The sequence below is a fragment of the Drosophila obscura genome, unplaced genomic scaffold (assembly GCF_018151105.1).
Source record: "Drosophila obscura isolate BZ-5 IFL unplaced genomic scaffold, ASM1815110v1 contig_186, whole genome shotgun sequence".
Taxonomy (NCBI): domain Eukaryota; kingdom Metazoa; phylum Arthropoda; class Insecta; order Diptera; family Drosophilidae; genus Drosophila; species Drosophila obscura.
Window position 1 is genome coordinate 6,179,615 of NW_024542774.1, and position 11,041 is coordinate 6,190,655.

Consider the following 11,041-nt stretch of genomic DNA (forward strand, 5'->3'; position numbering starts at 1 on the left):
CGTTTGCATACCTTTTTCCAACCGAACAAACTTTTGGGGCATGGAAAACTTGTGGCAAAATCCCGAGCAAGTCGTGTGAAACAAAGGCCGGGACATGCCAAAGAGACCCCAAACCAGAACCCAACTGGAAGCTTGATTATGTAACACAAAAAAAAACCAAAAAAATTTCAATTGATTATATAAGTGCGAATGTCAGGCTTTAAAACCATTCGTTGCGGCTCTTTGGCTAAATAATAGGCGAATCCGATGCATCCGTACCACTTTTAGTGTGACTTTCGTGAACTCAAGATGTTACTCCGTCAATTTTCAAGTAAATTATCCTGTATTTTCTCTCCAGAATGTTCTATACTTCATATATCCATATTTCATTATATTTCAGTTGTGCTGTGCGTAATGGCTTTGGTCCATGCCGATTTTATATCCAACCAACTCTTTTCGCTCATTTACGGACAGAATGATCGGCAAAATTTTGTCATCTCGCCGGTGGGCGTTAGGAGCGCCCTGGCGTTGCTCTATGCGGGTGCCAGGGGGGCGACGGCGAATGAACTGAAGTACGCCTTGGAGCTGGTGGGGGAGACCAAGAAAGAGGCTCTGAAGGATTTCAAAGACATAACATATAAGATAGTCAAGAAGGACACGACCATGCGGATACCTTTCGGAATCTTCGTGGACACAAGCTACCCACTGATGTCCGACTATCAGGAATTGGCGTACAGCACTCTGAATACTCGGGCAGTGCACAAGAGCTTTAAGCACACAACGACAGCGGCCAAGGCGATCAGCGTCCACACTTACTTGGAATCGGGTTCCAAGATAGACGATATTGTGAGGGACTCCGACATTACCTCTTGGTCCAACATGGCTCTCACCAGCGGCTTCTTTTTCCGGGGTGAATTCGAGAAGCCCTTCCTACGGATGAGCGAACGGCAGCCCTACGATGTACAAGGTCGCATCGTGCACACTACCATGTACACGAAATACGATGTGCTGCGGTTCGGGACACTGCCAGAATTGGGGGGTGCCGGCATCGAGATACCCTACAAGGAGGGAAATCTAAGCCTCGTCATTGTAATGTCCCCGATGATCAACAGCTCTACGGAGTATCAAGCAGCGCTTTTCCGGAAACATGACCTCCTCACACTCACGGACCATTTCACTTATACGCGTATTATGATACAAATGCCGCAATTCAGCATTGACTACGAGACCAGCCTCCATGGGCTGCTGTGGCACGGACTGGGCCTGAATACCCTACTGCAGGAACCCGATTTCTCCGGTCTCAGCGAGAAGCATGACCTCCGTTTGGGGGCTTTCAAGCACAAGGGAATCATTGAGATGCACGGCGGCTGCGACCGCGAATGTCCCCTGGCGCCGAGTAAGAAAAGCGACACGAATTTTGTGTGAAATTGATAATGAAACAGTCTTTTGGTTTCAGATTATGTCGAAAAGGGCTACGAGACGGCTTTGGCATTCATCGTTAATCAGCCTTTTGTGTTTTTAATCAAGGATCAAAGCAATATCTATTTGGCAGGTAAATTATTAACGCCGATGTCATTATAATGTGTTATTCCTCCTTGGCTTTTGAATTGCAATACAATAAAGTTGGAAAGGGGAAGTTCAATGGCGTTAAGTAGAATGTGGATGATATTGGTACTACATGCTTACTATTGGGGAAACGCCATAAGGGTCTGAAATGGTCGCCCATACATGCATTAAATGGTGCCACAGCTGACCTTTGTTCGCTCGTTCGCTGATGCGAATTCTTTGGCGTTGCCCCCCGCCCGTATGCACTTCAATGCACTTGACATTTTTATTAAAAGCTTTAAGTTGTAGTCGCAGCCAACGTGCAGAAGTAGCAGGGACACACACACACACACACACACACACACGCCCACGAATGTGCATAAATGTCTTGCGACAGGGGATATTTGTGCTGCAGTGGCATCGGCAGTGGCAGCGGCTGCTTGCAACTTATTGGCTGCAGGACGCACATGCATCTGCCTCTCTGAGTCCCTTTGCCCCCTGATGGCTGTCCCATGTAACAATGTAATAATGCCAGGGAGACCATGGAGTCTATATCCTCTGCAGGACTTTAACTTTCACAGTCGCTTCTCAGTCATTTTTCTATCTCCCACTGGGATTTACTTATATGACACTAAAACTCCCAGCAGGAGCACTGCATTGCAAGCACTGGCATCATTTATTTCGTGGGGCTTTTCCCCTGCTTTCACTGCGAAAAGAAAATTGCATTGCGTGACATTTTCTGAAAACTCATTTGACAAATGATTGGTCGAAAGGCAAACAATTGAAATGGTATCACTCTCTCTCTCTCTCTTTCTTAAAGTGATGCCCAAATTGGGCTAATGGCAGTGCACCACTCTGCTGCCCCTCCACATCTTTCCCGCCTCTGGGTTTGTGCCCCATTTAAATATGCCAAACACATGTCGTATGCGCAATATTCGCTATACAAAACCATTCGTAGTCGGAGACAAACGTGGGAAAGCCAGCATTTTGTCTGTGGAAATTTTCGCTTTCGCACACATAATTTTCGTGCATAATTTGGAAGGATTTGAAATGGGGTCGCATCCGCATCCTGGGCTAAGAGCTGCCTGCCACCAGCAGAACAGCATTAGCGGCAGCAGCAGGAAAACAGATTTGCAATGCACAAAATGTTTATGTGATAGGTATGCCCCTTTATATACATACATATGTATGATTATATGCATATATGTACATATGTACATATATCACCCAACTCTACGGGTCGCGTACAGCCGATGCTTGTTCATAATGTGCATAAACATTCTCGCATCCCATTCCGCACGGATGTTGCCGTTGATTTGGGTTTGCCGCCTTCGCATTGTCTTCCAGCTGTTGTATGTTAGATATTTTGACTATGCCACACAGCATTGTTGTTGCATAGTTGTTGTTGCTGTTGCAGGGCCTGCTGTTGCTGCCACTGCCTGATAATGACGCCATCATGGGTGTGTCTGCATGGGGTTTCATTTAAGTTTGTTTAATTAATTGAATTTCGGGCTGCTGCTGAATGTAAATTGGATAAATCTGCATGGATTTGAGATCTATTGAATATGTTTTAATGAAGTTTACATTCAGATTGACGGAAAAGAATATATGAATATTTTTAAGGATTTCACTGCAGGATTAACATTGAAACATTGAAACATAAGCTGCTACGAGTACAAAAATATGTAGTAATTATGTATTATCCAGCAAAGTCATTTGCTAAACTAATTACAAATCAAAGACAATCGATTCGATTAGCTTGTGGCGCATGAAATGCTGAAAGTCGTGCTGGAGGCGGCCTAAAGGGAGGTAAATCTAATTGCATTGTCAACTATTTTGCATACAACAAATGGCCAACATGCGATTGAGCAAACATTTGCATGGGGAAGGCAGCCGAACAACAATTACCATATAAAATGATTAAGCGGTAGCCAACAACCACCACGACAATCGGTTCTAACATGTACACGAGTATGCGACACATTTTAAAATTTTCGAGTGGGAACCTCGAGCGATGCTGACAGCATAATCAGTGTATAATTTGCATAAAATTAAAACATGAATTTGCATAACCAAATCACATCAGATCCTCCCCGACATAGAGAAACACGCGATGATATATGTATGTAAGGGCTACAGATGAGGATTACCGGTGAAGCAGCCAACATAATATTTATTGATCGTTTTTTACTAAATAGAGAACTCTAATGTAAGAAGAATATCTTGCATATTAATATTTGGGCTGACTGGTTAAGGAGTCTTTATTTAAGGGCGGTTAATTGGTGGTCATTTTGTTATTTTTGGGTGCTTTATATCAGGAATATCTGGCGTTGGAATAGTCGGGATACCAACCCCGGGAATCTTTTGTTTGGGTGTTCCAATTGGTGGTACATTCGGATGGTTTACATTAGGAATATTTGGCATATTTGTGTTTGGGACTACTATTTTTGGAATCCCTATTTTAGGGCCGTTATTAGGGGGTAAATTTTGTATTTTTGGTTTATTTATACCAGGAATACCTGGCCGAGGAATATTCTGCATGGTGTGGGATGTCGGTTGCGGAGCCTGTGTAAGGTATATACATACATGTGTATATCGGTGGTAAATCGATAGCAATATGATTATAATATTCAATTTACGTACCATTGTAATGCTGAAAGTATTCGCTGTGGAGGAGCAGCCTTTGCGGAAGAAGCTCAAAGAGAAATATCAATATAATCAGCAATCCTTACATTATGCGTTGAAAATTGGGTCACTGCTATTGGTATGGTAGGGATATATGCAGTGATAAGCTGGGATATCGTCGTGAATTTCTGCGATGTCTGTTGAGGTGTATGTGTTGGGATATTATGATGTGGGCAGAACACAGCGTCCCTGTTCTGCAACATATGGCGGAATACAAAGGAAGTTCGGCATCCGCAGCATAGATCCACATAGCACATCCACAGATACGCACAGGAGCGACACCCTCAAGATCCACACACGAACCATTCTATTCAAAGGCTTTGAATCTATTTCAGTTCAGTACATCGCTCTCTCTTAGATGGCAGTGCTATTTTTGATTACGGCTAATCAATGGCAATTGGATGTGGTAAGCCTTGACTAATTCCAAAGCTTTAGAGCAATTTAATGCCCTCTCTAGAGCGATTAAAAAGCTGCAGCCGTGCTTTTTAATCCTGTGCTAATACACCGAAGTGCCTTAAGTGTATAATCTAAAGATCAATGCATATATTATATCTTCTCAAGTCGTACGGTGACTGAGGTTAGCTCAATGAATAAATAAGCTATCGAATATTCGAATAGATATTGGCGTCAAAAGTGCGTTGAGGATGGAGTGTGGGAAAATTGGTAACCATTTGGGCACGCATCAGACGTGTCAAAGTGACAATTCTTTATTTAAATATTACCCCACTCTCTCTCTCTCTCTCTTATGCACATTCTCTCTCTCCCACTATCTCTGACTGACTGTGATGAATGACGGCAACAAAAGCTACAAACACTGAGCGCGTTCTCAATGGCTCTCTGGTCACATTTGCGTGCCAGCGACGTGAGCAGCATGTCTGAAGAGGGGAAGGCAGCAGGGGCAGGAGCAGGAGTAGGAGTGGGTGGATGGTGAAAAAGTGTGGCCATTGTTCTCACAGGTAAAAATGCCATGACATTTATCAACGACTCTTACACTCCACTCCTCACGCGTACTCGTATGCCTGGTTGTTTTTGCGGGACGTGGTGGAATGAAGCCATCAAGTTGTGCATTTTGTTTATTTATCAACAGATTAGCAGGCCGTTTCGGTGTCGCCTGTCATCTCCCTCTCACATACATACACACGCATGCCATCTCTTTCGCTCTGCTGTGTTTAATGGCACATGAAATGGCAATAAAGTTGTGGCAACTTTTGCGGCATGTAGTTAAGTATAACTTACGCCCAGAGCGCTCATAAGTCAAAATTCTCTTCCAATTTGAGAGGTGTGGGAGGGGGATGGTAGCTGGTAGCTGGGAGCTGGGAGCGTACTGTGGCCAACAGTCACGCCTATGAGTGTAGGCGTGTGCTGACAGTTGGGGGCACACCATGGCACCATGGCACAGAGAGCAGTAGCAGCAGCAGCAGCAGCAGCACACTGTCGTCCCTGGGGTCTGTTTTGTCCTTTTCTTATTTTTGCTGCCATCTGCCTCGAACTGTGAAATATGTTGCATGCTTTTGCGGGCAACGGGGGGCAACTATCTGTGTGTCTCTATCTCTATCGCCATCACCCACTCTTATGACTTTTGCGGTTTATTGTAGGCGTGGCGCGTGCCAAACTTAACATACACACAATCACATTTTTATGCCACACAATTTTGCGCTTTCCACTCACGTACCACACTGTAAGAGAGTGCTGTGGTGGGGTGCGGTTGGGGGTGAGCGGAAGTGGTAAGGTCCTTCGGGGACGTCTGTCGCGTATATAAGTTCATAATTCATTTTTTCATTATTATTTTCATTTTCACATTTTCGGTTCGAGTTTCTCATTCTCTTTCGTTTTTCTTCTCTCTTTGACAAATTGTTTTAAATTGCATTTAACGTACAGAACAGAGGAACGAGGAAAACGTAACTAGGAAAAGTGGCATGCCACGTACATATACATATACATATGTACATACGTATGTATGTAAGTCTCTTAGCGTAACTTAGTTGAAGGCTAACTTTAGTCAACACCTTAAGCAGATTGCACTTGTTTTGCCATGGGTTTTAACTTACACTTCCCTCCTCCGCCCCTTGTGCACGAATCGAGTGAGTCTATTTACTCGTACCCAATGAGCCCTGCAGCCCAGTCAAGCATCCAACCATCCAACAGCCATTCTACCATCCCGATCTGGGCTCTGGGTTCTGGGTTCTGGATTCTGATTCTATCCTGTCGCTGGCACCAAACAAGTCAAAGTCCTAACCACCGTCGACATTTTGCGTTCGACAGCCAGCGGGCAGGAAGGGGTGAGGTGCAACCACAGACGCGTCTTTTGTTTGCTTTGACAGAGGGTACAACTCCCTGTTGTTCCTGCTTCCCATCGTGTGTGTGTGTGTGTGTGTTCAGAGTCTATGTATGTCTGTCTGTGTGGGTTAGCCGCTTGGCATTGGTGGCAGATTTGCTCGTTGGGGCACTAAACTTTTATTTCTTAAATCTGTGAATCGTTTGTGCGCCCCATCCCCCAGCCCATGCCCCATGCTCAAAGTCAATATGCGGGCGCAAATGTACGAAATGATGAGACAACCAGGCCAGGCCACTCGAGTAGGGAATGGGAAGGGCGATTTAGGATTCAGGATTCCCCGGACCAGAACTGGGCCTCCTACAGTTTTTGTCAACGCTGTCGCTGCTGTTGCCGCTTCCTGTTTTTCGGGGGCAAAATCGGTTTTTGTTGATTCCGAGCGCCAGTTGTTTGGGACAAAAACAGACTAACATCCTCCTCCATGCCTAACCACATACTACCATCCGTTGCTGAGCACTGGTGTTCCTGCTGTGCCTGCTGCTCCTGCTGCTCCTCCTGCTCTGCCTTTCCCACCCCGATGCTCCCTCTTGCTGCTGTTCCTGCTGTCCAGCACAACGACAACTGAAGTGGAGTTTTGTTTGTTGTCCGTTTGTCAATTACAAAACTTTTATTGCAATTTACTTTTGTTTCAAGCCCCCAACCAATCGCAGCCACCCCGCCTAGCGCCTGGCCCACACTTTGAGGTCGTTTCGATTGTTGTTCGTTGACAATTTCGATGTTCGCTCCGTTCAAGTATTTAATATTGTACTCGATGAAGTAATATCCATTCGCTTGTTTGATGAATGGCAACGGCTGTGCGATGCCATCAAATAACGATACCAAAGTGGATGCCATTGATGTGTGCCCAGGGAGGGATAGCAGTTTCGATGGGATGGGATAGAAGATTGCTTGGCAAAACGGAATTGGAATGGCATTCAGCCTGTTCAGAGGCATTTGTAATTGGAGTCTTACGGTTGAGTTAGACCTTGACACAATACATTTTTTATGATTTAATTTGCATAGCAATCTTTGAGATATGGTAAATATTCGTGTCTCGCCCCGTGAGGCTCTCCGCACCCGCTGCGACTTACAAGTGGCAAGGAAATGGCCAGTTGAGGCACTTGCTTTAAAGTTAACAAGTTTCTTCTCCTGGAATTCCGTTTTTGCCATTACTTCTCCGCCGAAAGGAGCACACAACAAACGATGCGCTAATTTGACAAACCCACATGAGGTCCTTGGCAAGGGGATTGGATAGGGCATTGAATTCAATGAGCGCTACGAACGCTCTCCGCAGGAGGCGGTGGTAATTTGCAAGAGGCTGTTCCTGGGTCTGTCCAGTGGTCTTGGTTCGTCCGACCAGCCCAGAAGCACACAATCAAATCGAAATGAAATTGACCATTAATGTGTGGGGCAGGTACATATGTGATGGAGTGAGTGTAACTTCGGGGAGTCGGATGGGGAGACGGATGTGTGGAGTATTTGCAACGGGCAACGCATTGAATAATGTGGGGAGAATTCCCAGACTCAGAGTTTCTTGCCATTGACAGCTATTGCGAATGATGCTGACAAATGAGCGATTTTCAAATAGGAAGGGAACAAGCTGCTGGGTCTGAAACTGGAACTGCACTGGACACTTGAATCAGTTATAGAATGTTCACAACCTGATTCAATACGAAATCAACAGAAATGTTGTCAGTTGCAGGAGTTACTTAGATGACTAAAGGTATCGCCTTAGGTAGATGACTTCATTCTGAAAAGAATCAAATGGAAGCCCAATGCAGCTGCTGCTGCTGCGTCTGGGAAGCTTTATCAAAATCTTTTTGAGAGTTTCCCCAGAGTAATTTACTAAGAAAACATACATGTTTCGGTCCCAAAATTTTGCATAAACTTTGATTATTGTTATCTGTTATACCGAGCCAGTTCTTTTCTCTTAAATAAAATTCTCGAATACTAATAAATTAATCGTGACTAACGTTCGCATGAGTCGAAACTTTTGACTGCCGACAAATCATCTCCAGTTATCCGCGGCATTGCGCGGCATTTTGGCAAACTCATTAAAAACTTTTTCCTTATCGTGAGAGGACAAAAAATTAAATTGTCAATACAATGGGGGAGAGGAATTTCTTTTGCAATGTGGATCCTCTGGCACCCATCCGGCTAAAACACCTGCATAATTTTTTGGTTAAATATTTTCGAATAACTTGAGCACTTGGCCGTCGTGCACTCTTTGCTGCTGGAACATTGTTGGCTGGCAAGTCCCGTAAATGCGCTGAAAACTTTTTCCAGCACTAACAACAGCAAACAATTTTTATAGCGCATTTAATTAATTAGTCGGAAAGTTGGTTGCTTTTTTCCTTTCTTCTGCTTTATGCTCTTATTGCTTATTCCTTAGAAAGTTGATGAACAACCCCCACTGGAAGCCAACTCATTATCCCTTTTTCTCTGGGAAAAGGCAATGCCCTCGTCTCAGCTTATTATTATCTACGTCAACGGCAGCTCGAACTCCAAGGCAGCTCGAACTTCCTCAAACATTTAGCTAAAATATTCATGCGGTCGCGTTAAGGTAAACTCCGCTCGGAACGCTGAATTTCCCCTGAAATCATACGGCGATGATGGCCAAGTACTCCCACTCCCCATCACCATCCCCATCTCCATGCTAAAATATTCATAAAATACCTAATTAATTGATTAATGGCCCGAAAGTTGAAAGTTTAGCTATAACGCCATCGCAAGGTATCAAATTACGGGTGTGATCATGCCAAGGGGAATTGCAGCTGCCAATTGTTCAGGGGGCTGAAAGTTAAGACCAAAGTTTTGTGGCAACAGCCAGTCCCACCCGACCACATTCTATTCTATTTAATACAAAATTTATGGCTTAGTTGTTGGTGTGAGAATCCTCCCCCAGCCAGATAAAAAGTGATATATCTTTATCTATTTATTAATATTCCCCCAAACAAAATTTTTTCAGCGTCAAGGAATATCAGTTATCAGTACAGCTGCAGTTCGAAATCTCCGCTCTCTCACTCTCACTCTTTCTCTTTGTCTGTTCATTCTTTGGGGGTTTTTTGTTTTGTTCGTATCAATGCTGCCATGCATTCCTTAACCAGGTACAATAATTTCTTTCTGTATATCCTGTTGCTTTCGTGTTCACAGAAATGGCAACAATAGGAGGAGCCACCCACTGCTGCTTCCGGTGCCAGAGCCACAGTAACAATGTCACGCACACATATTTCCTGTCATTCGAGGGTTTACTTCCTCACTTGGCTCTACTTTTTTCCTTTTTACTTTTTCTATCGCATCCCTTGTTAACACGTGCGTTGCCTTCCCCCCGATTCTTGTCGGTGGGTGACCCGCCCGCTGTATTTTATCAACCTGAAAAGATCTCTGTTGCATGGCCATGACCAAAGCCTGGACAAGCTCAAAGTCAGCGCTGGCTGGAGCAATGGCACAGAGAGACGAATGTATGGGTGGAGCATGGGGATGGCATGTGTAAAACAAAGAAATACAGGCACTAATATAATTACATGTTGGCATGACATGTTACGTGCGAGTGTCGTTTTGAGAAATTTTAACACATTTCCAGCCGCTCTTACAGGGCAATGTCGTTCAGCTTGATGGGCTGTCATTAGTTGAATGATTGAAGAAGGTTTCCAAACATATTCAATAAATATTCCTAATACTCTTTAAAGTCCGACAAACGTTTGCCCAATATCATCTGCAATGAAAAACTTTAACGAGAAGTAAAGAAAATTTATGTAATCCCCCAGTACCCCATCTATTTTGGAAACCGCAAAAAGAATCTCTAATCTGATGCTCCTCCTCTCGCATGGTCCTTTTTTTTGGTAATTACAACACTTGATGCCCGGAATTTGTAATCAAAAATGCCACAAAAGCCACCAAGCGAGAAAACTAATAATAAAACGCTTAATAAATCGTCTATCACAAGCGAAGAAGAAGCTGCACTGCACACACAGAGAAACACACAGACAGATGCATGCACATGCATCGTGGTGGTAGACAGAGTTCTGGGGGCAACTATATGATATATGGCTGGTCTAGCCAGGGTCTGGCTGCCACAATTTTAGGCGGCGGCGGCGAGGAGTAGATAGATGCCCAGGAAAACTATTCAAACGGCCAACTTGTCTGCCGGGAGGAAAATTCTAATAAATTTTTAGACATTTTCTTTGTACAGTAGAAAACCTAACGGGCGGATAATTGGGAGATTGAATGGTCTCCCCACGGGAGATTGAGGTGGCAAATACATTGTTCGACCACGCCCCTGTAAAATTAGCCATTAAAAAATGTCTGTGCATTAAATCTCTGGACATTAAAGGTGACGCGACAATGTTGCTGCGGCCTGGACGGGATCTGCCAAGAAGATAATATCGCAATCAAACTGCCAAATGCATTTTTTATTAAGGCACACAGATACGGGAGAGATGCCCCATGCCCCCATGCGCTCGCTTCGTCAGTCAGTCAGTGGCAATTGCACTCATCCTTCAACAAATTAAAACAAAGTTA

General features: G+C 44.3%; 1 protein-coding gene and 1 long non-coding RNA gene across 2 annotated transcripts; one reads left to right on the forward strand and one right to left on the reverse strand.

Moving 5' to 3' along the window:
• Window positions 1-219: 219 nt before the first annotated feature.
• Window positions 220-1,621, forward strand: LOC111074536 (leukocyte elastase inhibitor C-like). Its single transcript, XM_022367338.2, has 3 exons — window positions 220-310; window positions 380-1,375; window positions 1,436-1,621. The coding sequence occupies exons 1-3, from the start codon at window positions 289-291 to the stop codon at window positions 1,558-1,560; spliced, it is 1,143 nt and encodes a 380-aa protein (XP_022223030.2). The 5' UTR covers window positions 220-288; the 3' UTR covers window positions 1,561-1,621.
• Window positions 1,622-3,643: 2,022 nt separating this feature from the next.
• Window positions 3,644-4,542, reverse strand: LOC111074516. Its single transcript, XR_002607823.2, has 3 exons — window positions 4,257-4,542; window positions 4,168-4,190; window positions 3,644-4,089 (listed from the first exon to the last, which is right to left on the reverse strand). It is a non-coding gene; the product is annotated as an uncharacterized LOC111074516 (long non-coding RNA).
• Window positions 4,543-11,041: the final 6,499 nt, after the last annotated feature.

Bases quoted from the DNA above. Each gene is read 5' to 3' on its own strand.
- LOC111074536 (XM_022367338.2), top strand. From the start codon at position 289: ATGTTACTCCGTCAATTTTCAA. The intron at 311-379 runs GTAAATTATCCT...ATTATATTTCAG, and splicing joins GTTACTCCGTCAATTTTCAA to TTGTGCTGTGCGTAATGGCT. The intron at 1,376-1,435 runs GTAAGAAAAGCG...TTTTGGTTTCAG, and splicing joins CGAATGTCCCCTGGCGCCGA to ATTATGTCGAAAAGGGCTAC.